The sequence below is a fragment of the Aethalodelphis obliquidens genome, unplaced genomic scaffold (assembly GCF_003676395.1).
Source record: "Aethalodelphis obliquidens isolate GAN/ISIS:26980383/991018 unplaced genomic scaffold, ASM367639v1 scaffold3, whole genome shotgun sequence".
NCBI classification, from domain to species: domain Eukaryota; kingdom Metazoa; phylum Chordata; class Mammalia; order Artiodactyla; family Delphinidae; genus Aethalodelphis; species Aethalodelphis obliquidens.
Window position 1 is genome coordinate 87,739,677 of NW_020837947.1, and position 23,623 is coordinate 87,763,299.

At 39.4% G+C, this 23,623-nt stretch overlaps 1 protein-coding gene across 1 annotated transcript in view; it reads left to right on the plus strand.

Moving 5' to 3' along the window:
• The window catches only part of EYS (EGF-like photoreceptor maintenance factor), a 1,677,823-nt gene that overhangs the window by 1,650,574 nt on the left and 3,626 nt on the right, over positions 1–23,623 (plus strand). Inside the window, exon 40 of the mRNA XM_027093793.1 lies at positions 20,802–20,963. Within this exon, the coding sequence (XP_026949594.1) occupies positions 20,802–20,963 (162 nt within the window). The remainder of the gene's footprint in view (positions 1–20,801; positions 20,964–23,623) is intronic.

Below are 23,623 nucleotides of genomic sequence, written 5' to 3' on the forward strand. Positions count from 1 at the left end.
CTATTTCTTCCTGATTCAGTCTTGGCAGGTTGTGCATTTCTAAGAATTTGTCCATTTCTTCCAGATTGTCCATTTTATTGGCATAGAGTTGCTTGTAGTAATCTCTCATGATCTCTTTTATCTCTGCAGTGTCAGTTGTTACCTTTCCTTTTTCATTTCTAATTCTATTGATTTGAGTCTTCTCCCTTTTTTTCTTGATGAGTCTGGCTAGTGGTTTATCTATTTTGTTTATCTTCTCAAAGAACCAGCTTTTAGTTTTATTGATCTTTGCTATTGTTTCCTTCATTTCTTTTTCATTTATTTTGATCTGATTTTTATGATTTCTTTCCTTCTGCTAGCTTTGGGGTTTTTTTGTTCTTCTTTCTCTAATTGCTTGAGGTGCAAGGTTACGTTGTTTATTCTAGATGTTTCCTGCTTCTTAAGGTGGGCTTGTATTGCTATAAACTTCCCCCTTAGAACTGCTTTTGCTGCATCCCACAGGTTTTGGGTCGTTGTGTCTCCATTGTCATTTGTTTCTAGGTCTTTTTTGATTTCCTCTTTGATTTCTTCAGTGATCACTTCATTATTAAGTAGTGTATTGTTTAGCCTCCATGTGTTTGTATTTTTTACAGATCTTTTCCTGTAATTGATATCTAGTCTCATGGCGTTGTGGTCAGAAAAGATACTTGATACAATTTCAATTTTCTTAAATTTGCCAAGGCTTGATTTGTGACCCAAGATATGATCTATCCTGGAGAATGTTCCATGAGCACTTGAGAAAAATGTGTATTCTGTTGTTTTAGGATGGAATGTCCTATAAATATCAATTAAGTCCATCTTGTTTAATGTATCATTTAAAGCTTGTGTTTCCTTATTTATTTTCATTTTGGATGATCTGTCCTTGGGTGAAAGTGGGGTGTTTAAGTCCCCCACTATGAATGTGTTACTGTCGATTTCCCCTTTTATGGCTGTTAGTATTTGCCTTATGTATTGAGGTGTTCCTATGTTGGGTGCATAAATATTTACAATTGTTATATCTTCTTCTTGGATCGATCCCTTGATCATTATGTAGTGTCCTTCTTTGTCTCTTTTAATAGTCCTTATTTTAAAGTCTATTTTGTCTGATATGAGAATTGCTACTCCAGCTTTCTTTTGGTTTCCATTTGCATGGAACATCTTTTTCCATCCCCTTACTTTTAGTCTGTATGTGTCTCTAGGTCTGAAGTGGGTCTCTTGTAGACAGCATATGTAAGGGTCTTGTTTTTGTATCCATTCAGCTAATCTGTGTCTTTTGGTGGGAGCATTTAGTCCATTTACATTTAGGGTAATTATCGATATGTATGTTCCTATTCCCATTTTCTATATTGTTTTGGGTTCGTTATTATAGGTCTTTTCCTTCTCTTGTGTTTCTTGCCTAGAGAAGATCCTTTAGCATTTGTTGTAAAGCTGGTTTGGTGGTGCTGAACTCTCTCAGCTTTTGCTTGTCTGTAAAGGTTTTAATTTCTCCATCAAATCTGAATGAGATCCTTGCTGGGTAGAGTAGTCTTGGTTGCAGGTTTTTCTCCTTCATCACTTTCAGTATGTCCTGCCACTCCCTTCTGGCTTGTAGGGTTTCTGCTGAGAGATCAGCTGTTAACCTTATGGGGATTCCCTTATGTGTTATTTGTTGTTTTTCCCTTGCTGCTTTTAATATGCTTTCTTTGTATTTAATTTTTGACAGTTTGATTAATATGTGTCTTGGCGTATTTCTCCTTGTATTTATCCTGTATGGGACTCTCTGTGCTTCCTGGACTTGATTAACTGTTTCCTTTCCCATATTAGGGAAGTTTTCAACTATAATCTCTTCAAATATTTTCTCAGTCCCTTTCTTTTTCTCTTCTTCTTCTGGAACCCCTATAATTCGAATGTTGGTGCGTTTAATGTTGTCCCAGAGGTCTCTGAGACTGTCCTCAGTTCTTTTCATTCTTTTTTCTTTATTCTGCTCTGCAGTAGTTATTTCCACTATTTTATCTTCCAGGTCACTTATCCGTTCTTCTGCCTCAGTTATTCTGCTATTGATCCCATCTAGAGTATTTTTACTTTCATTTATTGTGTTGTTCATCGTTGCTTGTTTCATCTTTAGTTCTTCTAGGTCCTTGTTAACTGATTCTTGCATTTTGTCCATTCTATTGTTCATTCTATCTCCAAGATTTCGGATCAACCTTACTATCATTATTCTGAATTCTTTTTCAGGTAGACTGCCTATTTCCTCTTCATTTGTTAGGTCTGGTGCATTTTTATCTTGCTCCTTTATCTGCTGTGTGTTTTTCTGTTTTCTCATTTTGCTTATCTTACTGTGTTTGGGGTCTCCTTTTTGCAGGCTGCAGGTTCGTAGTTCCTCCTGTTTTTGATGTCTGTCTCCAGTGGCTAAGGTTGGTTCAGTGGGTTGTGTAGGCTTCCTGGTGGAGGGGACTAGTGCCTGTGTTGTGGTGGATGAGGCTGGATCTTGTCTCTCTAGTGGGCAGGTTCACGTCTGGTGGTGTGTTTTGGGGTGTCTGTGGCCTTATTATGATTTTAGGCAGCCTCTCTGCTAATGGGTGGGGTTGTGTTCCTGTTTTGCTAGTTGTTTGGCACAGGTTGTCCAGCACTGTGGCTTGCTGGTCGTTGAGTGAAGCTGGGTGCTGGTGTTAAGATGGAGGTCTCTGGGAGATTTTCGCCGTTTGATATTATGTGGAGCTGGGAGGTCTCTTGTGGACCAGTGTCCTGAAGTTGGCTCTCCTACCTCAGAGGCAGAGCCCTGACTCCTGGCTGGAGCACCAAGAGCCTTTCATCCACACGGCTCAGAATAAAAGGGAGAAAAAGTAGAGGGAATTAGTAGAAGTATGAGGAAAGAAAGAAGGAAAGGAGGGAAGGAAGGAGGGAAGGAAGGAAGGAAGGAAGGAAGAAAGAAAGAAAGAAGCAAAGAAGGAAAGATGGCAAGAAGGAACGAAAGGAGGGAGGGAGGGAGGGAGGAAGGAAGGAAGGAGGGAAAGAAGGAAAAACAGAAAGAAAGAAGATACAGTAAAAATAAAATAAAATATAATAAAGTTATTGAATTAAAAAAATTCTTAATTAGAAAAAAAAAAAGGGACGGATAGAACCTTAGGACAAATGTTGGAAGCAAAGCTATACAGACAAAGTCTTACACAGAAGCGTACACATACTCCCTCACAAAAAGAGGTAAAGGGGGAAAAATCATAAATCTTGCTGTCAGAGACCACCTCCTCAATTTGGGATGATTCGTTGTCTAAAGGAGGGAAGGAAGGAAGGAAAGAAAGAAAGAAAGAAAGAAAGGACAAAGGTAAAGTATAATAACGTTCTTAAAATTAAAATTGATTATTAAGAAAAAAATTTTAAGAAAAAACCATGGACGGATAGAACCCTAGGACAAATGGTGGAAGCAAGACTATACAGACAAGATCTCACACAGAAGCATACACATACACATTCACAAAAAGAGGAATAGGGAGAAAAATCATAGATCTTGCTCCCAAAGTCCACCTCCTTAATTTGGGACGATTGGCTGTCTATTCATGTATTCCACAGATGCAGGGTACATCAAGTTGATTGTGGAGCTTTAATCCGCTGCTTCTGAGGCTGCTGGGAGAGATTTCCCTTTCTCTTCTTTGTTCTCACAGCTCACAGGGGCTCAGCTTTGGATTTGGCCCCGCCTCTGCGTGTAGGTCGCTGGAGGGCGTCTGTTTTTTGCTCAGACAGGACGGGGTTAAAGGAGCCGCTGATTCGGGGGTTCTGGCGTACTGAGGCCGGCGGGGAGGGAGGGGCACGGAATGCGGGGTGGGCCTGCGGCGGCAAAGTCCGGCGTGACCCTGCACCAGCCCGAGGCCCGCCGTGCGCTCTCCCGGGGAAGTCGTCCCCGGATCCCGGGAACCCGGCAGTGGCGGGCTGCACAGGCTCCGCAGAAGAGGGGAGTGGAGAGCGACCTGCGCTTGCACACAGGCCCCTTGGTGGCGGCGGCAGCAGCCCCAACGTCTCCCGCCCGCCTCTGGGGTCCGCGCCTCCAGCCGCGGCTTGCGCCCGTCTCTGGAGTCAGCGCCCTCAGCCGCGGCTCGCGCCTGTCTCTGGGGTCCGCGCCCTCAGCCGCGGCTCGCGCCCGTCTCTGGGGTCCGCGCTTTCAGCCGCGGCTCACGCCCGTCTCTGGGGTTCGCGCTTTTAGCCGCGGCTCGCGCCCGTCTCTGGAGTTCCTTTAAGCAGCGTTCTTAAACCCCTCTCCTCACGCACCAGGAAACAAAGAGGGAAGAAAAAGTCTCTTGCCTCTTCGGCAGGTGCAGGCTTTTCCCCGGACTCCCTCCCGGCTAGCCGTGGTGCACTAACCCCTTCAGGCTATGTTCAAGCCGCCAACCCCAGTCCTCTCCCTGCGCTCCGTCCGAAATCGAAACCTGAACCTCAGAGCCTCAGCTCGCAGCCCCGCCCGCCCCGGCGGATGAGCAGACAAGCCTCTTGGGCGGGTGAGTGCCGGTCGGCACCGATCCTCTGTGCGGGAATCTCCCCGCTTTGCCCTCCGCACCCGTGCCTGTGCACTCCTCCGCGGCTTCGAAGCTCCCCCCTCTGCCTCCCGCAGTCTCCGCCCGCGAAGGGGCTTCCTAGTGTGTGGAAACTTTTCCTCCTTCACAGCTCCCTCCCACTGGTGCAGGTCCCGTCCCTATTCTTTTGTCTCTGTTTATTCTTTTTTCCTTTTGCCCTACCCAGGTACGTGGGGAGTTTCTTGCCTTTTGGGAGGTCTGAGGTCTTCTGCCAGCCTTCAGTAGGTGTTCTGTAGGAGTTGTTCCACGTGTAGATGTATTTCTGATGTATCTGTGGAGAGGAAGGTGATCTCCGCGTCTTACTCTTCCGCCATCTTCCTCGAGAATTTTTAATGTCATTTATTTTGTTGTTCATGATTGTTTGTTTGCTCTTTCGATCTTCTAGTTCCTTGTTAAACGTTTCTTGTATTTTCTCCATTATATTTCCGAGATTTTGGATCATCTTCACTATCATTACTCTGAGTTCTTTTTCAGGTAGACTTCCTATTTCCTCTTCATTTATTAGGTCTGGTGGGTTTTTACCTTGCTCCTTCATCTGCTGTGTGTGTTTCTGTCTTCTCATTTTGCTTAACTTATTGTGTTTGGGGTCTCCTTTTTGCAGGCTGCAGGTTCATAGATCCCGTTGTTTTTTGTGTCTGCCCCCTGTGGGTGATGTTGGTTCAGTGGCTTGTGTAGGCTTCCTGGTGGAGGGGACTGGTGCCTCTGTTCTGGTGGGTGGGGCTGGATCTTGTTTTTCTGGTGGGCAGGGTCACATCCATTGTTGTGTTTTGGGGTGTGAACTTAGTATGATTTTAGGCAGCCTCTCTGCTAATGCGCTGGGTTGTTTTCCTGTCTTGCTAGATTTTTGGCATGGGGCATCCTGCACTGGAGCTTGTTGTCCATTGGGTGTAGCTGGGTCTTCATGTTGAGACAGAGATCTCTGGGAGAGCTCTCACCAGTTGATATTACATGGAGTTGGGAGGTCTCTGGTGGTCCAACCTCTTGGACTCAGCTCTCCCACTTTGGAGGCTCAAGGCCAGCACCCAGGCAGAGCACCAAGACCCTGTCAGCCACACAGCTCAGAAGAAAACATAGAAATAAATAAATAAATAAATATTTTCTTTTTAATTTTTAAAAATTATTAAAATAAATAAAAAAGAAGAGAGCAACCAAACCAATAAACAAATCCACCAGCAATACAAGTGCTTAGAACTAAACTAAGATAGACATAAAAATCAGAAACAAATCAGTCACAGACAGCAAACCCCAAGTCTACAGTTGCTCCCAAAGTCCACCACCTCAGTTTTGGGACAATTCGTTGTCTATTCAGGTATTCCACCAATTCAGGTACATCAGTTGATTGTGGGGATTTAATCCGCTGCTCCTGATGCTGCATGGAGAGATTTCTCTTTCTCTTCTTTGTTCACTCAGCTCCTGAGGTTCAGCTTTTGTTTTAGCCTCAGCTCTGCATGTAGGTCACCCTCAGGCATGTGTTCTTCGCTCAGACAGGACAGGGTTAAAGCAGCGGCTAATTAGGGGGCTCTTGCTCCTTCAGGCCAGGGGGAGGGAGGGGTATGCTAGTCATAATTGGAATGGGGTGAGCCTGTGACAGCAGAGACCAGCATGATGCTGCAACAGCCTGAGGTGCACCATGTGTTCTCCCAGGGAAGTTGTCTCTGGATCATGGGACCCTGGCAGTGGCGGGCTGCACAGGCTCCTGGAGGGTTGTGGATAGCGACCTGTGCTTGCACACAGTCTTCCTGGTGGTGGCAACAGTAGCGTTAGCATTTCATGCCCGTCTCTGGGATCTTAGCTGACAGCCGTGGCTCACTCCCATTTCTGGAGTTCATTTAGGCAGCGCTCTGCCTTCTGTGGACACACAGGGAAGGAATCCCCTCTCTTCGCGCACCCGGAAACAATGGTCTCTTGCCTTTAAGCAGGTCCAGACTTTTTCCTGCACTCCCTCCCAGCTAGCTGTGGTGCACCAACCCCTTCAGGCGGTGTTCATGCAGCCAACCCCAGTCCTCTCCCTGGGATCCGACCTCCGAAGCCCGAGCCTCAGCTCCCAGCCCCCGCCCGCCCCAGTGGGTGATCAGACAAGCCTCTCGGGCTGGTAAGTGCTGGTTGGCACTCTGTGATTCCTCTGTGCGGGAATCTCTCTGCTTTGCCTTCCGCACCCCTGTGGCTGCACTATCCTCCGTGGCTCCGAAGCTTCCCCCCTCCGCCACCCGCATTCTCCACCCATGAAGGGGCTTCCTAGTGTGTGGAAACCTTTCCTCCTTCACAGCTCCCTCCCTGGTGCAGGTCCCGTCCCTATTCTTTTGTCTCTGTTTTTCCTTTTTCCCTACCCAGATACATGGGGAGTTTCTTGCCTTTTGGGAAGTCTGAGGTCTTCTGCCAGCCTTCAGTAGGTGTTCTGTAGGAGTTGTTCCACATGTAGATGTATTTCTGATGTATTTGTCAGGAGGAAGGTGATCTCCACGTCTTACTCTGCCGTCTTGAAGGCCCCCCCACATGCTATTTCTTTTTCTTGCCTTATGGTAGTGACTAAAGTCATGTTTAATCCTGAAGAGAAGTGATAACTGTGGGCCCACGTCTTGTTCTTCATCTTAAAGAGGATGCTTTTAACATTTCAGGATTAATTATGGTTAACTGTTTGCTATAGGTATTTGTTAGATCCCCTTTACTAGGAAATAAAATGCTAATCCTAATTTGTTAAGAGTTTTCATCATTAATTGGATGTTGAATTTTATCAAATATTCTTGGATCAAATGAGATAATCATATGATTTTTCTCCTTTAATATGGTCCATTATGTTGGTTGATTTCCTAATGATAAATTAAACTTGGAACCCTGAGATAAACTTAATTTAGTTATGACATATCTTTTTTACACAGGGAGTTGGATTCTGTTTGATAGAATTCTATGGCTATGTGTACAAGTGAGATCTCTCTATAATTTTCTTTTCTCATACTGACCTTCACAGGGTTTTATATCAATCTTATTCTACACTCAAAATATGAATCATAGAGTATTATCTCCTTCTATATATGTGGAAGAGTTTGTGTAAGATGGTAATTATTTTTCTTAAAATAATTTGTAGAACTTGCTATTATAATCATATTGGCCTGGTGTGTCCCTGTGGGAAATTTTTGATAACTGATACAATTGCTTTTATTCTTATAGGCATATCCACGTATTTTAAAAAATTTCTCCTTAATTCCATTTTTATAAGCTGTAATTCTTTAGGAATTCATTGATTTCTCTTAAATCTTCAAATTTATTGCTACAAAGTTGTCCATTAGAACCTCTGATTATCTTTTTAATATCTGAAGCATTTAATTTATAGTATAATTTATTTTTTCCTTGAAGAGTTGAATGCTGAAGATTGGGTTTGGCAAGTTTGACAAATACCGTCAAGGCAAAATCTAGCTTTATCATCGTATTTATTTAGCTTCTATTTCCCTTTTTTCACTTTGTTTTTTTGTTTGTTTGGTTTTGGTTTTGTTTGTTTTGCCTCTGAGTGTTCTTTCTTTCCAGTTCATCAATTTATTTAGAAAGATGTTTTAAAATAATTTCTCCAACATTTCTAGTTATTGACTAAAGTCAACAACTAGATTTATTTTAAAGAAACCCTCTGACAGGTATGAGCATAAAGCATTAAGAACTATAGAAGAGGGCTTTCCTGGTGGTGCAGTGGTTGAGATGCAGGGGACACAGGTTCGTGTCCCGGTCCGGGAAGATCCCACATGCTGTGGAGTGGCTGGGCCCATGAGCCATGGCCACTGAGCCTGCGCGTCTGGAGCCTGTGCTCCACAATGGGAGAGGCCACAACAGTGAGAGGCCCGCATTCCGGGAAAAAAAAAAAAAAAACTATAGAAGAGAGTTAAGAGTGCTGTGATGGGACACTGCAAATGAGAACACAACTATTTGGGTCCCCAGATTTGAGAAGACAATACTGTTGGAACTTGATCAGAGGTTTTGATGGTGGGGGAGGAACACCGATAAAGGAAAAGGTCTGTCTGCAGCAGTACAAGTGCACCAACCTGTAACCCACCCACCCGCACTCCCATTAGAGGTTAGGAAAAGTCCATGTTTTCCAGTAACTCATACAAACTCTTTCTGACAATGAATAATTTTTAGGAGACTTTACTAATCAATGTAGGTTAATTAAGAGGAAAACACCAACACCCCTCTTTTTGGATAAAGAATTGAGGTTCTCAAAAAAAAAAAGGGACTTCCCTGGTGTCCAGTGGCTCTGTGCTTCAAATGCAGGGAGCAGGTGTTCGATCCCTGATTGGGGAACTAATATCCCATGTGCCTGATCCCAGGTGCCGCGTGGTGTGCTGCCCCCCACCCAAAAAAGAAAAAAAGAATTGAGGCTCTGGCCAATGGCCTCAGGGCTGGTCAGTTGGAGGGGCAGTTTCAGAAGGGATAGTTTTCTGAGATAAATAATAGCTAAAAATTCAGATGACTTCCAAATTACACAAGTTTCACTCTTGACCATCACTTTTATGGCCTTATTTATTATAAACAGGACCCCCTAAGAAACGATTAATATTTATATTTACCACTGTTTAACAACCGTGGCATTGAGTGGCACCAGACCAGTGGAATCTTGTGAAAAAGAAAGCAGAATGGGCTGATTAGTGAGGTGGAAACACTTGGATTGTAGTGAGGCACTATCTGATTTAGGGAATCCATAGGTTTCTAAAACAAGCAATATTTTAGTTTTATAAGAAACTGCAAAGCTATTTTCTAGAGTGTCTGTACCATTTTACCTTCTCACCAGCATGTGCAAGAGATCATGTTTCTCCACATTCTCACCAGCATTTTCTGTTGTCATTATTTTTTTTTAACTTTAGTTTTTCCGGTAGGTGCATAGTGACATTTTATTGTCCATAAACTCTTTTTAGACTTGTGGGTATACAGGACACCTATTGTTTTCAGTTTTGAGGCCTCAGCTGAAACTCTTAGACAGCAGGAAACGTAACACTGAGAAGTTTCCTGGATTACTTATCTCAAAGAAAGTCAGGCAGACAAGTTTACCTCCTAATCAAGCCTCCGAGTTGTCAGATGGAAGGGCAGGGCAGAATCTGTGGGCCGGGTGATATTTTCTAATTGGATTGATCTGCTAGTTTTGTGCCTATTTGTCTCCCAAGTTATATATCCCCAAATTCAGCATGGGAAAGTGGAGGAGGCTGCAATTAAAAATACTAGAAGAGTCATTTTTACTAAAGATTTTGGAAGACATTGAGGTTTGAAGAGGTACTGATTGGATACTCTTGAAACAAGCATAGAATAAAAAGGAAGAGACATCTCCACACTTCTGCAGAAAAGCCAGCAGTTGAGCTCCAGCCATGATGGAGGAGGTCCCCAACAGGAAGGTTTTCTGGAGCAGGTGAAAGCCACTGGCTGCCGGCTGAGGCAGCTCTCATGGGCGGAGGGGGGTGGTGGTGGTATGAACAGATCTGAAGGCATTAGGAGCAGCAAACTTTGTCAACACGTCATCATTTTCTTACTTCAGGTTTTGAAAGTGGTAAAATGCTCTCAAATAGCACACATCAAAGAGGGAAATATGAAAATACCTGAATTATAAATACAGTATATTTCAGCAGCTGCTTTTTTCTTTTTCATTATATTTATTTTCCTTATATCCATACTCTGTGTCTTGCTTAGGTTCAAGCATACTTTAATTTTAATTTGTAAGTTGTCTTTGAATTACCATGGACCTGGGCACATATTATCATTTTTTAATATCAAGTTCAGTTTTAAAGGGAAAAAAAGAACACCATGTCTCTCCTTGTCTTGCTGTTCTAATGAGAGTGAACATATTACCCACTGAATCAGAACACTTTGAAGTCCTATTTATGGCTTCTACCTGTCTCCGTGGGCGGACCCACTCACATCTAAAAGGCATCAAAACTTTTAGTACTCTACTTGAGCTGTAAGAATTTAATGTACAAAATCATCCTAATTCAGCACTAAAAGGTATCAACTATCTATTCATGGTTTCAAAAAAGCACAGTCATTTAAAAATAGATCTTCATCTGTCTTATCTATTTAAATAGATCCATCCCTTATCTAAGAACACAGGGCATTGAAATTCTTGAGCACACAGCTTTGAGTTACAAGAATTTCAAGCCAGTGGGAGAAATGGGAGGTGCGAGCCTATGTGCAGCACCTCAAGTGAGATATTTTGAAAAAAAAAAGGCAAGGCCTCATATTAACATCCAAAATATAGAATTTTAACCTAATTAGGATTATGCTTTATTATAAACACTTATCTTTTCTGGAATTTTTGTGGTTCTGAAAGTGCTGAAAAATTTCCTATAATCTTCAGCACCAATAATCAGTGGGTTAAGAAATTTACTTTCTAATTCTTAAAGTAAACATAGTACCATAAAAAGCCAATGTTAAATACTCTTTAAGTGGATATTATGGTGCAAAATGCAGATTCCCATTCCCCTTTCAAAATGAAGGTACTCACTACCTCAACTGCTGGGAAAATTGCCTGCAGGTAGCTTAAAGCTGAGTCCCTCCCCAAGACTGAAGGGAACTGCCTTGTCCACCCCAGCGACAGCCTGAATCTAATGACTATTTGATGTGTGGGCAATGGGGAGAGAGGTGCCTCAAAGGCCTGGCCACCATGCCTCAATGTGAAGTAACTCTGAAGGGTCATCCCAGCTCCAGAGATCTCATGAAATCAGCTGCCAGCTTCTCTCTCCTGCTGCCTTCACCCTCTCACAGGTGTTGTTTCCAAGAGCATTCTCCAATAAAACTCCTGTACACAAATCTCCACCGCAGAGTCTGTTTCCTAGGAAACCCACTCAAGCGAAAATGATGCAGGAACTAGCTTGAAGGGGCTCCAACTTGTCAAATGAGTAAGAGTTTGAGAAACAAATTAATTATAATTATATTAATTATAATATTAATGGATTAATACCCACTGAATAAAAATAATGAGACTATACTAATATAAAGGAAGGAAGGAAGGGGGGAGGAAGGAAGGAGGGGAGGAAGGGAGGAAGGGAGGGGGGAAGGAAAGAGAGAAGGAAAGAGGAGAGATCTTCCTTAGATTTATTTATTAGTAGAATTTTAATTAATAACTGCAAAAGGAATGTTACAAATAGAGAATCAACATGTGGCAACAATCTCTGGAATGCTGATTCCAGCTGGAGTTGTCAGTGAAGGTGGTGGCTGGCTGAGGAACAGGATATGGATAAAATCTTGGAATACCTTCCCACAAAATACAAATTAATTGCAAATGGAAATTGAGAATTTAAAGTGAAGAAACCTGTCAAAGACAAATATGTGCAGGCAATCAAAATTAGCATTACCAGTAAAAAGGTGGGTCTACACTGTGTACCTCTTCATGTGCACAGCATCACTGTTTGGTATTTCTGCAAAGATTACATGATCTGAATCCGGTCATGCAGAAACATCAGATGAATCTAAGTGGACAATTATCCTAAGAATGTAAGACCTTTTAAAATCTAAGGATGCAAGACCTAGAACACAGATAAGAACAGAGAAACTGTTCCAGGTTGAAGGACTCTGAAGAGACATGACAACCAAGTGCAACACGTATTCCTGGAGGGTATCCTGGATCAGCATGGAAATAGCCACTGTTGGGACAGTTGATGACATTTGAATTGAGTCTGTAAGTTGGATGGTAGTATTGTACCAATGTTGATTTCCTGGTTTTGAGGTTTGTGTGCTAATTATATGAGAGAATATCCTTGTTTGGGGAAAATAATCACTGGAATATTTAGAAAGGATGGGGCATCACATCTTTAGATTGCTCTTAAAAGTTTCAGAAAAAAGACTAATAATGATAAATGGTGTGTGTGCATGTGTGTGTGTAACAGAGAAGAAAAAAATTCAATAAAATAGAAACGACTGCAGAATATGGGTGAAGGAGATATAGGAGTTCTTTTTATTATGGCCACTTTTCCATAAGTTTACAATTATTTCAAAATAAATTATTAAAAGTTATTTTCCTTTTTGTTTTCATTATATAACTGGGTTTTTAAAAAAAAAATTTTTTAGCACTTTCAGCACTTTAAGTGTCCTTGTTTCTATTGGACAAAATGATCTTTTAAACACCTCAAAAATAAGCTCAGACACAGCAAATGTGGTATACACTAAAAAAAAAAAAAAAAAAAAAAAGCCTCAGAGGTGAAGATTAAACTAATCATCATAAGGCCTAGTGCTACCTGCTACTGATAGGGTTAGCTTGTTTTTCCTCTGAATCATAGCTTTGTACAAATCTATACATGTGGATGTAATATCATTCCTTGGATATTTATTGAGACTTGTCTTATGGCCCAGGATATAGTAAATAGTTGTAAGCGTTTCACGTGTTTTTTTACAAGAATGTGCATTGGGAAGTGCTGTGTTCTTCACATTCATTATATCAAACTAGTTGATTGTGCTGTTTAAATCTTCTATATTTCTTACTGATTTCTGTCATTTGACTTATTAACTACTGTTAATTACTGAATTCCAGATCATATCTCAGCCTAGTCGACTACCGCCTTGAAAGTTTAAAAGTCATCTCAGCTGTCCTGAGCTCGACAGCTTCTCCAAAAGATTTGCTCCTCCCACAGTCCCCATCATTTTGGTTAACGGCAACATCATCCTTCCAGTTTCTCAGGGTAAAAGGCTTGCAGTTATCCTTGATTCCTCTTCTTCTTTCTTCCCACGTGTAATCTTTCAGCAAATCTTGTCAACTCTAACCTTAAAAGAGGTTTGAAATCTAACCACTTCTCACTACTTCCACTCTACTTCTCTGATCCAAGCCACCATCATCTCATACCAGTATTATTGTAATCACTTCTTTGACAGGGAGACCCCTATTTTCACCCCCGCTTTTGTCACTTTCAGTGCAGCAACCAAAGTGATATGGTTAAACTTAAGTCAAGTCGTGGCACTCCTCTGTTCAAAACTTGCCAGTGATTTCCAATTTCATTCTGTCTAAGCCAAAGTCTTTATGATGGACTTTAGGGCCATCCATGTGTAGACAATTTCCTATGGATCTCTCAGGTTTCTGCACAATTTTTGAGCACAGGCACTGCTGCTTTTGTTTTGGATTATCTTTTCCAGTATGTTTATGTAAAGAACATCCTTGGAAGATAGAGATACTGCCTTCCTTCAGAGCACCACAGCATGCTCACTGCCCATTATAAAAAATTTGTGTCTCTGACCTCAGATTTCCTCTCTAAGTAAACAAAATTTCTGACACTCTGGCTATTGCTAATACTGTGAGCAATAAATTGTCCTTTGTTTCTGACCCAGGAGTTTCGTGTTTTCTGCTATCATCCATGAAAATTTGGCACACTAACTTATTAGCCTGCCAGCAGATAAAATCTCAGATACTTCACAGTTCTTTACAATGTGATCTGGTCCCCATAACCCCTCTGACCTTCTCCCTTAAAACTCTCCTCTTCTTTATTGCCCTTCAGTCACACCGACTCCTTCCTGTTCCTTGATCATGACAAGAGCCCTCCACGGGGCCTTGCTCTTGTTATTCCCTCCCTCCCCAGTGATCCTCATAGGCCTCTCCTTGAGGCTTTTATTCTAATATCACTTTCCTTGAGCCTACATGCACATCCCCTAATTTTTCTTTCTAGAAAAATTGTGTATCAACATCTGTGTATCAACAGATGCCAGATGTGTATCAACATCTGGCATATTACATATTTATTTAGTTTGCTCAATATCTCTACCCACAAAGATGAAAGCACCAGGAATTTTTATTTGTTTGTTTTACTGTTAACACCTCTGACAGTCAGCCAAAATCCTTTAAGTCTACTTCTGGGAACCTAGTGGAAGTCTTAGCACAAACATTTGCCTATGGTGGGATAAGGAGGGTTGTCAGTGGTTAGCAAGTCTAGAAGATGGAAATCAGGAAGTATTACATTTATGGTTCAAAATACATGTGGAATACCTTCACCATAAACTGATGATTTTCAGGAGTTAGTAGGCATACAAGAAATAATTGGAAATTACTCAATGACTCAGCAGCTGGTATGGCCCTGTCAATTTTCCCCTTCGCTCTCTTTTACTCCGTAAAAGAAACAGTTGAGTCATAGAGAACTTAGGTATTTTTCCTGTTCTACTCCCTTCTTGAAGCCTGGTAAATAAAAACATACCTCTTTTTAAATATCTCACACCAATATTTTGAATGTGTGCCATTATTAGAAAATTTACTTCTCCCAGTACTTTCTAAATATGATTGAATACTTAATTAAATAATAAGCTATTAGAGTCAAGCAAGTCTTCCGCATTATATAAAAAAAGAAATAAGTCTGTATTAAGTACCTTTTCAAGACATACAATGCCAGAGCTACTAATAAAATCTATTTCTTTTGATTTTTAGTTCAGTGACCTTTACATATAGTTTCTTACTCGTCACTTTTTTGGAGAAGGGCTGGTGGGGTGGTCAGTTGTCTTATCACGAGCTCACATGTGCACAGAGAATTCCTGGTTCTGGCACTGAGCCAGTATCAACAACAGTTTCAGGAGAAACCTCCTAAGGTTTAATTTAATTTAATTTCCATAAATCGGAAGGACAGATGAAGGAAAATGCAAGTGTAGCTTACACAGAAGGGAGCCAATATATATGTTCTAAGTCGATGGAAGGAGAAATTAAATTTAAGAATATAATGTTAATTTTTAAATGTAAATTTGAAGAAAACAACAACAATAATAATAGTAATCACTTACATAATATTTACTATGTGCTGGGCACAGCTCCTTAAATATATTAACTCATTTAACCTTCACGACAATCCTATGAAGTACTCAGATTTTCTCCATTTGAGAGACAGAAAAACCGAATCACAGAGGGTTAAGTAAGTTGCCCAAGTTCGCATACCTAGTAATGGTGGATCACAAATGGAAATAAAAAACAACTATTTAATTGGAAGAAGGTGTGGATGAAAAATTAGGCAGTATTAAAAATAATTTGTAGGGCTTCCCTGGTGGCGCAGTGGTTGAGAGTCCGCCTGCTGATGCAGGGGACACGGGTTCGTGCCCCGGTCCGGGAAGATCCCACATGCTGCGGAGCGGCTGGGCCCGTGAGCCATGGCCGCTGAGCCTGCCTGTCCGGAGCCTGTGCTCCGCAACGGGAGAGGCCACAACAGTGAGAGGCCCGTGTATCGCAAAAAATAAAATAAAATAAAATAAAGGAGACTGTAACTGTGAGATGAGTAAGGATTTCTACAACAAGACACTACAAGCAAAAGACATAATTTAAAAAACCAAGTAGTTTGGTGAATAAAAAATAAAACTTTTGAATAACAAAACAAACCATAAGCAAAGTCCAAAGAAAAATGAATGAGATTATGTTTGCAAAATATATAAGAAAGGATTGGTATACAGTATAAATTTTTAAAACTTCACATCCAATAGAAAAACATGCAAAAGACATGAACAGAAAAGTCACAGAAAATCCAAATGTGTGATACTCAAACAAGAAGTTCAACTTCACTTGTAATCAGCAAATTGCTAATTAAATGCTGTATGATTGCCCCAAGTTAAAAATGTGAATAATTTCAAGTGTGGGTGGGGATATGGACACGCATACTCTGTCACCCACTGCAGACTGGAGTATAGATTGGTGCAGACAACTTTGGAGGGGACTTTCGTAGCATCTACTAACTCTAAAAATGCACTTGGACTATGACACAGAGATTCTATTTCTCACATATTTACACACGAGAAACATTCTTACATGTTTACAGGGAGGTATAACCAAGTATGTTCACTACAGAAGTATTAGCAATAACAAAATAATTTTAAGCAACCCAAGTGTCTATCAATATGAGAGTGGTTAAAGTTAACCGAAGATAAATGACGATATATCCAGAAGTAAAAGGAGGCCAGCGTATATGGATTTTAATGAACAAGGAGGAAAGTGGACAGACAGGGCCACCATGCAGGCTGTTCACTGAACATCTCCAGGGAGCACTTTTCACATAGACTGAAATGTGAATGGCACCCCATGGAGTTGTGCAGTGTACCATCTGCATAACGATACCTGGGGGACCTGCAGATGGGGATGATGTCGGGGATTTAACAGGAAACCAAATCATATAAAGCCTCAGAGGCCATGGTAAAGAATCCGCATGTTATTCTAAGTAAAATCCCTAAAGATTATAAACAGGGGAATGAATTCATGGGGTTTTTTTTGGTTGGTTGTTTGTTTTTTGCAGTACGCGGGCCTCCCACTGTTGTGGCCTCTCCCGTTGCGGAGCACAGGCTCCGGACGCACAGGCTCAGCAGTCGTGGCTCACGGGTCCAGCCACTCCGCGGCATGTGGGATCTTCCCGGACCGGGGCACGAACCCGTGTCCCCTGTATCAGCAGGCGGACTCTCAACCACTGCGCCACCAGGGAAGCCCGAATTCATGTTTTTAAAAGATTCCTCTGGCAACTATGTGAAATGAATTAGAGGGGGTTAAGAGAAGTGAAAGGTCAGTTAGGAGTGTATTGTAATGGTCTAATCAAGAGGTGATAGTGACCTCAATCTGGATAGTGGCAATGGAAATGGAAAGTTGTAGACAGACATAAATATATCATCCAGACAGGATCTGCAAGACCTGCTGATGCATTACCCTGGCAAAGGCAGAGGAAACGTTGGAGAGAGTGCAATTAGGATGACTACCAGTTTTCTGTACAGAGCTGTGAATGGATAAGGGATCCATTTACTGATCTGAGGAAGTCTGGGGGAGGAATATTTTTGAGCAGTACAATTTCAAACGTGTTAAACTTGATATGACTGAGATATCCAGGACAAGTTATCAATGAGAAAGGTGGCTATATGAGATTGAGCTCAGAGAAAATGTTTAGACAGATATAAATTTTAAAGGAGCTGTGATATGTTTTTTGAGCACATGGAACTAGATGAGAGATCACCAAGAGAAAGAAAAAAAGAGGGAGGAAGCTAGGAAAGCACTGAGGAATTATAAAATTTAGAGGACAGAGGCACATGCAGCCAGAGAAATAGAATGGGAAACCAGAAGAAATGGCTGAGATGTCCTTCAGTGAGGGAACTGCTAAGGAAATTATCCTATATCCATTCTATAAAATATCATGCCCACACAAATACAGTCAGTTAATCTTTGACAAAAGAGCAAAAGCAATATAATGGAAAAAAGATAGTCTTTCAAACAAGTGGTGTTGAAAAAGCTAGATATGCATATGCAAAAAAATAAATAAATAAAAAGTCTAGACACAGACATTATCCTCTTCTCAAAAATTAACTCAAAATGGATCGTATACCTAAATGTAAAATACAAAACTATAGAACTCCTAGAAGATAGGAGAAAAATCTAAATAACCTTGAGTTTGGTGATGACTTTAGATGCAACACCATAGGCAGGACCCATGAGAGAAAGAATTAAGTTGGACTTCATTAAAATTAACAACTTCTGCTTTGCAAAGGACTTTCAAAATAATGAGAAGACAAGCCACAGACTGGGAGAAAATATTTGCAAAAACATGTCTGAGAGAGGACTGTTATCCCAAATAGGCAAAGAACTTGTAAAACTCACCAACAAGAAAATGAAAACCCCAATTTAAAAGTGGGCAAAGGATCTGAACATACACCTCACTAAGGAAGATATACAGATGGAAAATAAGCATAAGCAAAATGATCTGCATCATATGTCATTAAGGAACTGCAAATTAAAACAACTGTGAGATACCACACCTACTAAAACAGCAAACATCAAAAACACTGACGACACCAAATGCCAGAAGTGGTGTAGAGCAACAGGGATGCTCATGCACTGCTGGCAGGAGTTCAAAATGGTACAGCTACTTTGGAAGACAGTGGGCAATTTTTACAAAACTAAACATACTCCTACCATTGATCCAGCAATGACACTCCTTGGTATTTAACCAAGTGAGTTAAAAACTTATCTCCACACAAAAAACCTGTGCACGGTTGTTTACAGCAGCTTTATTCATAATTGCTGAAACTTGGAAGCAATCAGGATGTCCTTAAGTCAATGAATGGATAAATACGCTGTTGTTCTTACAAACAATGGTATATTATTCATCGCTGAAAATAAATGAGCTATCAAGCCATGAAGACATGGAGGAGCCTTAAATACCTATTACTAATTGAAAAAAGCCAATCTGAAAAGGCTACAGACTGTATGATTCCAACTCTATGGCATGCTGGAAAAAGCAAAACTATGAGGACAATAAAAATATCAGTGGTTACCAGAGGGAGGGGAGAAGGGAAGGGTACATAAATGAAGCACAGTAGATGTTTAGGACAGTAAAACTATTCTTTATGATACTATAATGGTAGATACACGTCACTATACATTTGTCAAAATCCACAGAATGTACACTAAGAATGAACACTAAGGTAAACCATGGACTATTTTTAACCAAGTCTATTTTTTAAAAATACTGTGCAAGTATTTAAAAGAACCAATAGGCAAAACACGCTAAGTCAAAGTTTCATAAAGAAGATTATTGAGTAAAAAAGGCAAGTATATTATGTATAGTTTATATATAATATGGTTTCATTTATGTGAAATAAATCAGATACTAGATATACACACACATTAATTGTATGTGCACTGAAAAACAAGGCCTGGCTATATAATATTCAATAAACTGTTAATAGTGGTTCCTGGGAATTAAGAGAAGAGAAAGAAGAATGACATTTCATCTTTTTACTTTACACTCTTCCGTATTATTTAAATGACTTATAATAAATAGGTCTTGCTTTAGTAAAACTTAAAAAAATAATTTCAAAAGGACACACTTTTTAAACCTTCTCTATATTCTTAATATAAACTTTAATTCAGTGTTTATGAAAATATGGTTCAAGTGACACCTAAGTCAGAAATACCTGGATGTTTATTAAAATATACTTCCTAGACCAGATCTCAGTTTTAATAATTCAGATGCTCTAGCAATGAGGTACAGAACTTTGCATCCTTAGCAACTACCCTGGGTGATTCTAATCTCTGCCATTCTGAATTGCAATAAGTCAAAATGAATGATGTAGTTGCTTAAAAATCAGCAAATGCCTCCGGGGTAAACACTTACCAGATACCTATCAGCCTAAAAGTGAAAGACAACAGTTAGTACAGGCCTGACCCAGAGGGAGAAAAGGCAAAATAACTAGATTAATGGCTCAAGGTAAGTGGTGAACCAGCACACACACAAGAAGCACTGTCACATTATAAAATGAGAAAGAAAGAAGGAATATAGACTCTGTAAAGAGATAAAAACTGCCAAGTGTTCAGAACTTTCCTTCTTCGTCTCATAATTCCCATCTGGTCAGTTATACACAGAAGCAACAAGTAATATCTGAGGGACTATAAATCTGTATAAATGATTCTACTTCAATTCATATTGAAATAATTTTCTCATGCTTAACCTGAAGTAAAACCCAAGAGTTAGCACCTTCTGCAGAGGTATGGTCCTAAATTAATGCCAAGTAAACTGACATTTATTTCGATTTATATAATCACTTAGGGACTTCCCTGGTGGTCCAGTGGTAAAGAATCCACCTTCCAATTCAGGAGACTCGGGTTCGATCCCTGGTCAGGGAACTAAGATCTCACATGCTGCAGGGCAACTAAGCCCACGCGCCACAACTATTGAGCTCGCGCACCTCAACGAGAGCTCGCGTGCCACAAACTACAGAGTCCATGCACTCTGGACCCCACATGCTCTGGAGTCCGCACACCACAACTAGAGGAGCCCACAGGCCTCAACAAAGACCTCGCATGCTGCAACTAAGACCAGACGCAGCCCCCAAAAATAATAATAAAGAAAAAATTAAAAAATATATATAATCACTTAAAATATCTCTTGACTTGATTACACTTTATATTTTAATCAGATATATAGAAACTGAAGAATAATTCATATAGTGATGGCTTCTATCTTCCCCTATTTGAACCTTTTTTAATGTAAGCATTTTTAATGTAAGACATTCCCTAGAATCTCACATTTTTGAGATACGAATAAGATATTCTCAGAATCTATGCATCTGAAGTCTTTCTATAATGCAACCTGGAGCAGAGGATTTGTGTCACACAGTACCAAACAAAAGGAGCACAGACGGTTTTTTTAATTGGCCTCTAGTTAGTGGGATTAGAACAGAGTTACCAAGGTTCAATGTGTTCAGTTGGGAGCAACTCTTGGAAGGTAAGTTCTTAAATGACAAAACTATGTGAATTTATTGTATTTATGAGCAATACACTTTTGAAATTCAGGTCTTTGTTTTGTTTTGTTTTTTAAGCTTTGTCTATAAGTGATCCATCTTTCAAAAGCCACGAATTATCCTGGATGTCTTTTGCTTCCTTTCCTGTTCGAAAAAAGACACATATTCAATTGCAGTTCCAGCCTCTTACTGCAGATGGCATCCTATTCTACGTTGCCCAACGCTTAAAAGCAGAGTCAGGTAAAGTTCGCAAGATCTTTGCTGAGGAAAAAAAAAATTCTAATGAATTCCTAATAGGCTCTTAAGTGATGTGTCATAGAGTATTTTTTTAAGTCACTTAGTCTATAAAATATGTAAACATTTGATCTTTTTGTTCTATTGTCACTGCAAATGTATGCTTTGAATTGACTCCTAAATATGAATGTTAGCAAAATAGCAAGAGCTTTGTTAGAATTACAGTTAGCAAAGTCCAAATATAGCATATGTTCAACTTTATAACAATCCCATCAAAAAAAGAGGTTGAAGCTATGCATAATAGTCCTATGTCAAAATGGACAAAATATGCATATAAAAGATGAAGGAAAGGAAGCCATGACTGATATATTCCCAGTAAATCCATCCACATTTATAATTCAAAAAAATTCCTTTAAGTTATTCAGTCACTTAAATAGTAAACCTGGGACCCATGTTCCAAAATAAGTTTATAAAAATGTTTTTTTAACTATAAAAATTGCATAAATTATCATAATATGAAATAAAAATATTTTAGTATGTTTCAGTTTGAAATTTTGATTTTTGAGTTTTTATTGCTAACTCTTGATTTCCATCTTCATAATATCTTTCTCCAGAACTTTGACAAAGACATTTGCCTATATAGTTACATTTCTACTGCCAAATATTTTTAAATGTTTACATTTGGATTTTCTTTCAACTTGTTTCTCAGAAAATGAAATTTTGGTAATGATAAATAAATCAGTTTATTTTGTTTCAACAGTGAACAAAAACGATGCTCTGATTTTCACAATCTAGTATAAGGAGTTCTTTTAAAGGTGTGTCTCATTATGCTGCTAAATAATGAGACTCTCAGAGAATTAGACAAAAGTGGTTCCATCTCAAGGCACTGGTAAAATACTTTCAAAATAATTTCAAGGAGAAGAGATGATAATTTCAAAGGAAAAAGATAAATCTCTTAGAAGAGGTTTGCTCTCCTGAGATTTGATATTTGGTTTTAAATGTATGATTGATTTAAATCTCCCCGTGAAAATGCCAAATGGGAGAATCATGTACAAACAGAAAATTTCTATTTTTAAATCAAGAGACATTAAAAGACAATCATATTAAGTTGTATTGCTCATAAAAACTCAAGGTTAACCTTTGTATGATAAGGGCAGAAAATCAAGAGATATTCAGGACTGTGACTGGCCAAGAACGTTGTGCTATAGTTTTATAATCAGTACACTGGATAGTTATATTTATGTGTATAAAATAAAAAGCTCATTTACATTAACACACATAGGAGAGAGGGAGAACACTTTCTTACATCTAAATAGCTTTGTATTTCAGTTCATAACAGTCAAGATTTTCCTTTTTTATGCCCTCAGACACTATTAACAAAGATGAAAATAGATTAGTTTCATGTCATAACTGGTGCTGCATTTGACACTTATGTAAGGAACTCATGAAAACTTTAAAATATTAAATCTATACTCTACATTCTCAGACTTGGATTAACCTGAAGGTAATTATAAGATGAAAGGCATAAACTTGTTTATTAATAATCAGGTGGTAAAGTATGTTTCATTTAAAGTTGCATAAAATACAGGTGACTGCCCCATACTTTGACCTTCTCTAAGAGCTATGTCTGATATAAACATTAACCAAGCCTTCTAGCTGATCCTCTGCTGAGAGGAGCTATTGGTAAAAATGCCCAAACATTTAATACACAACGTCAAAAGCCACAAATTTAGATATCAGCAGCCAGTTAGGTTTTCATATGTAGAAAAACAAATTCTCAATTAACAAGGTTTCTGTTTCTCTTTAGAGCTTATTAATTTGAATAATTTCAAATAGTGCAAAAGTTAAAACAAAATAACTTAAAAACCATCCTAGTTGATTTTAGATCTCTGATTATGGAAAGAAATTTTAAAGAGATAAACCTCGGCACTTGTTTATCTGTTTCTGCTAAATATTTAATACCTTAAAATGAGCTTTTTTGATACAAAATCAATTTTATGTTAAGCACCAATTAATCACAGATAGCCTGAATTCATCTTGATGTGGTTACAATCCTCATAGATAAATGTGTATTGAAAAAGCCTCGTCAGCCACAATGTAAAGTTAAAGCATATTCAAACAACTGAACAATAAAAGAGAAATAAACAAGAGCATACAAGCAAAGTCGCGTTAAGATTAGCCTTCCTTGGCTGAAGCTATCCTCCTTGATCTTTCTTCTAGTTGTCAACTTGGCCAGTAATATTACAGATCACAGCTTCAGCTTTCCTAATCATTTTTTATTCCAACGTAGCTCTTTATTGAGGATTATTTACTATAGAACATGCTACAAGTAGCAAGAGAAACTTCTTCCATGATCCTGTGAAAGACGTTTGTGCCCACTTGCAGGCCATAAAGTATATTCGGAGTGTTATAAATTTTAAAACTTAATATCAATTATATTTCATTGTTCTAGGTTCTGTGGTATAAAAATGTAGATGATTCAATCTGTATTTAATTTTTTCATATATAACCTAAAATCTCATAATGCAGCTTCTCTCTTTAGGCTTAAAATGGTGTTTATGTTAGAAAATCCATGAATAAACTGAATTTCTTCCTTTTGTCGGGAAAATTTTTAAACTTATGTATATTACAGGGAAAAGATGTTTTTGTTTTTGTTTTGTTTTGCT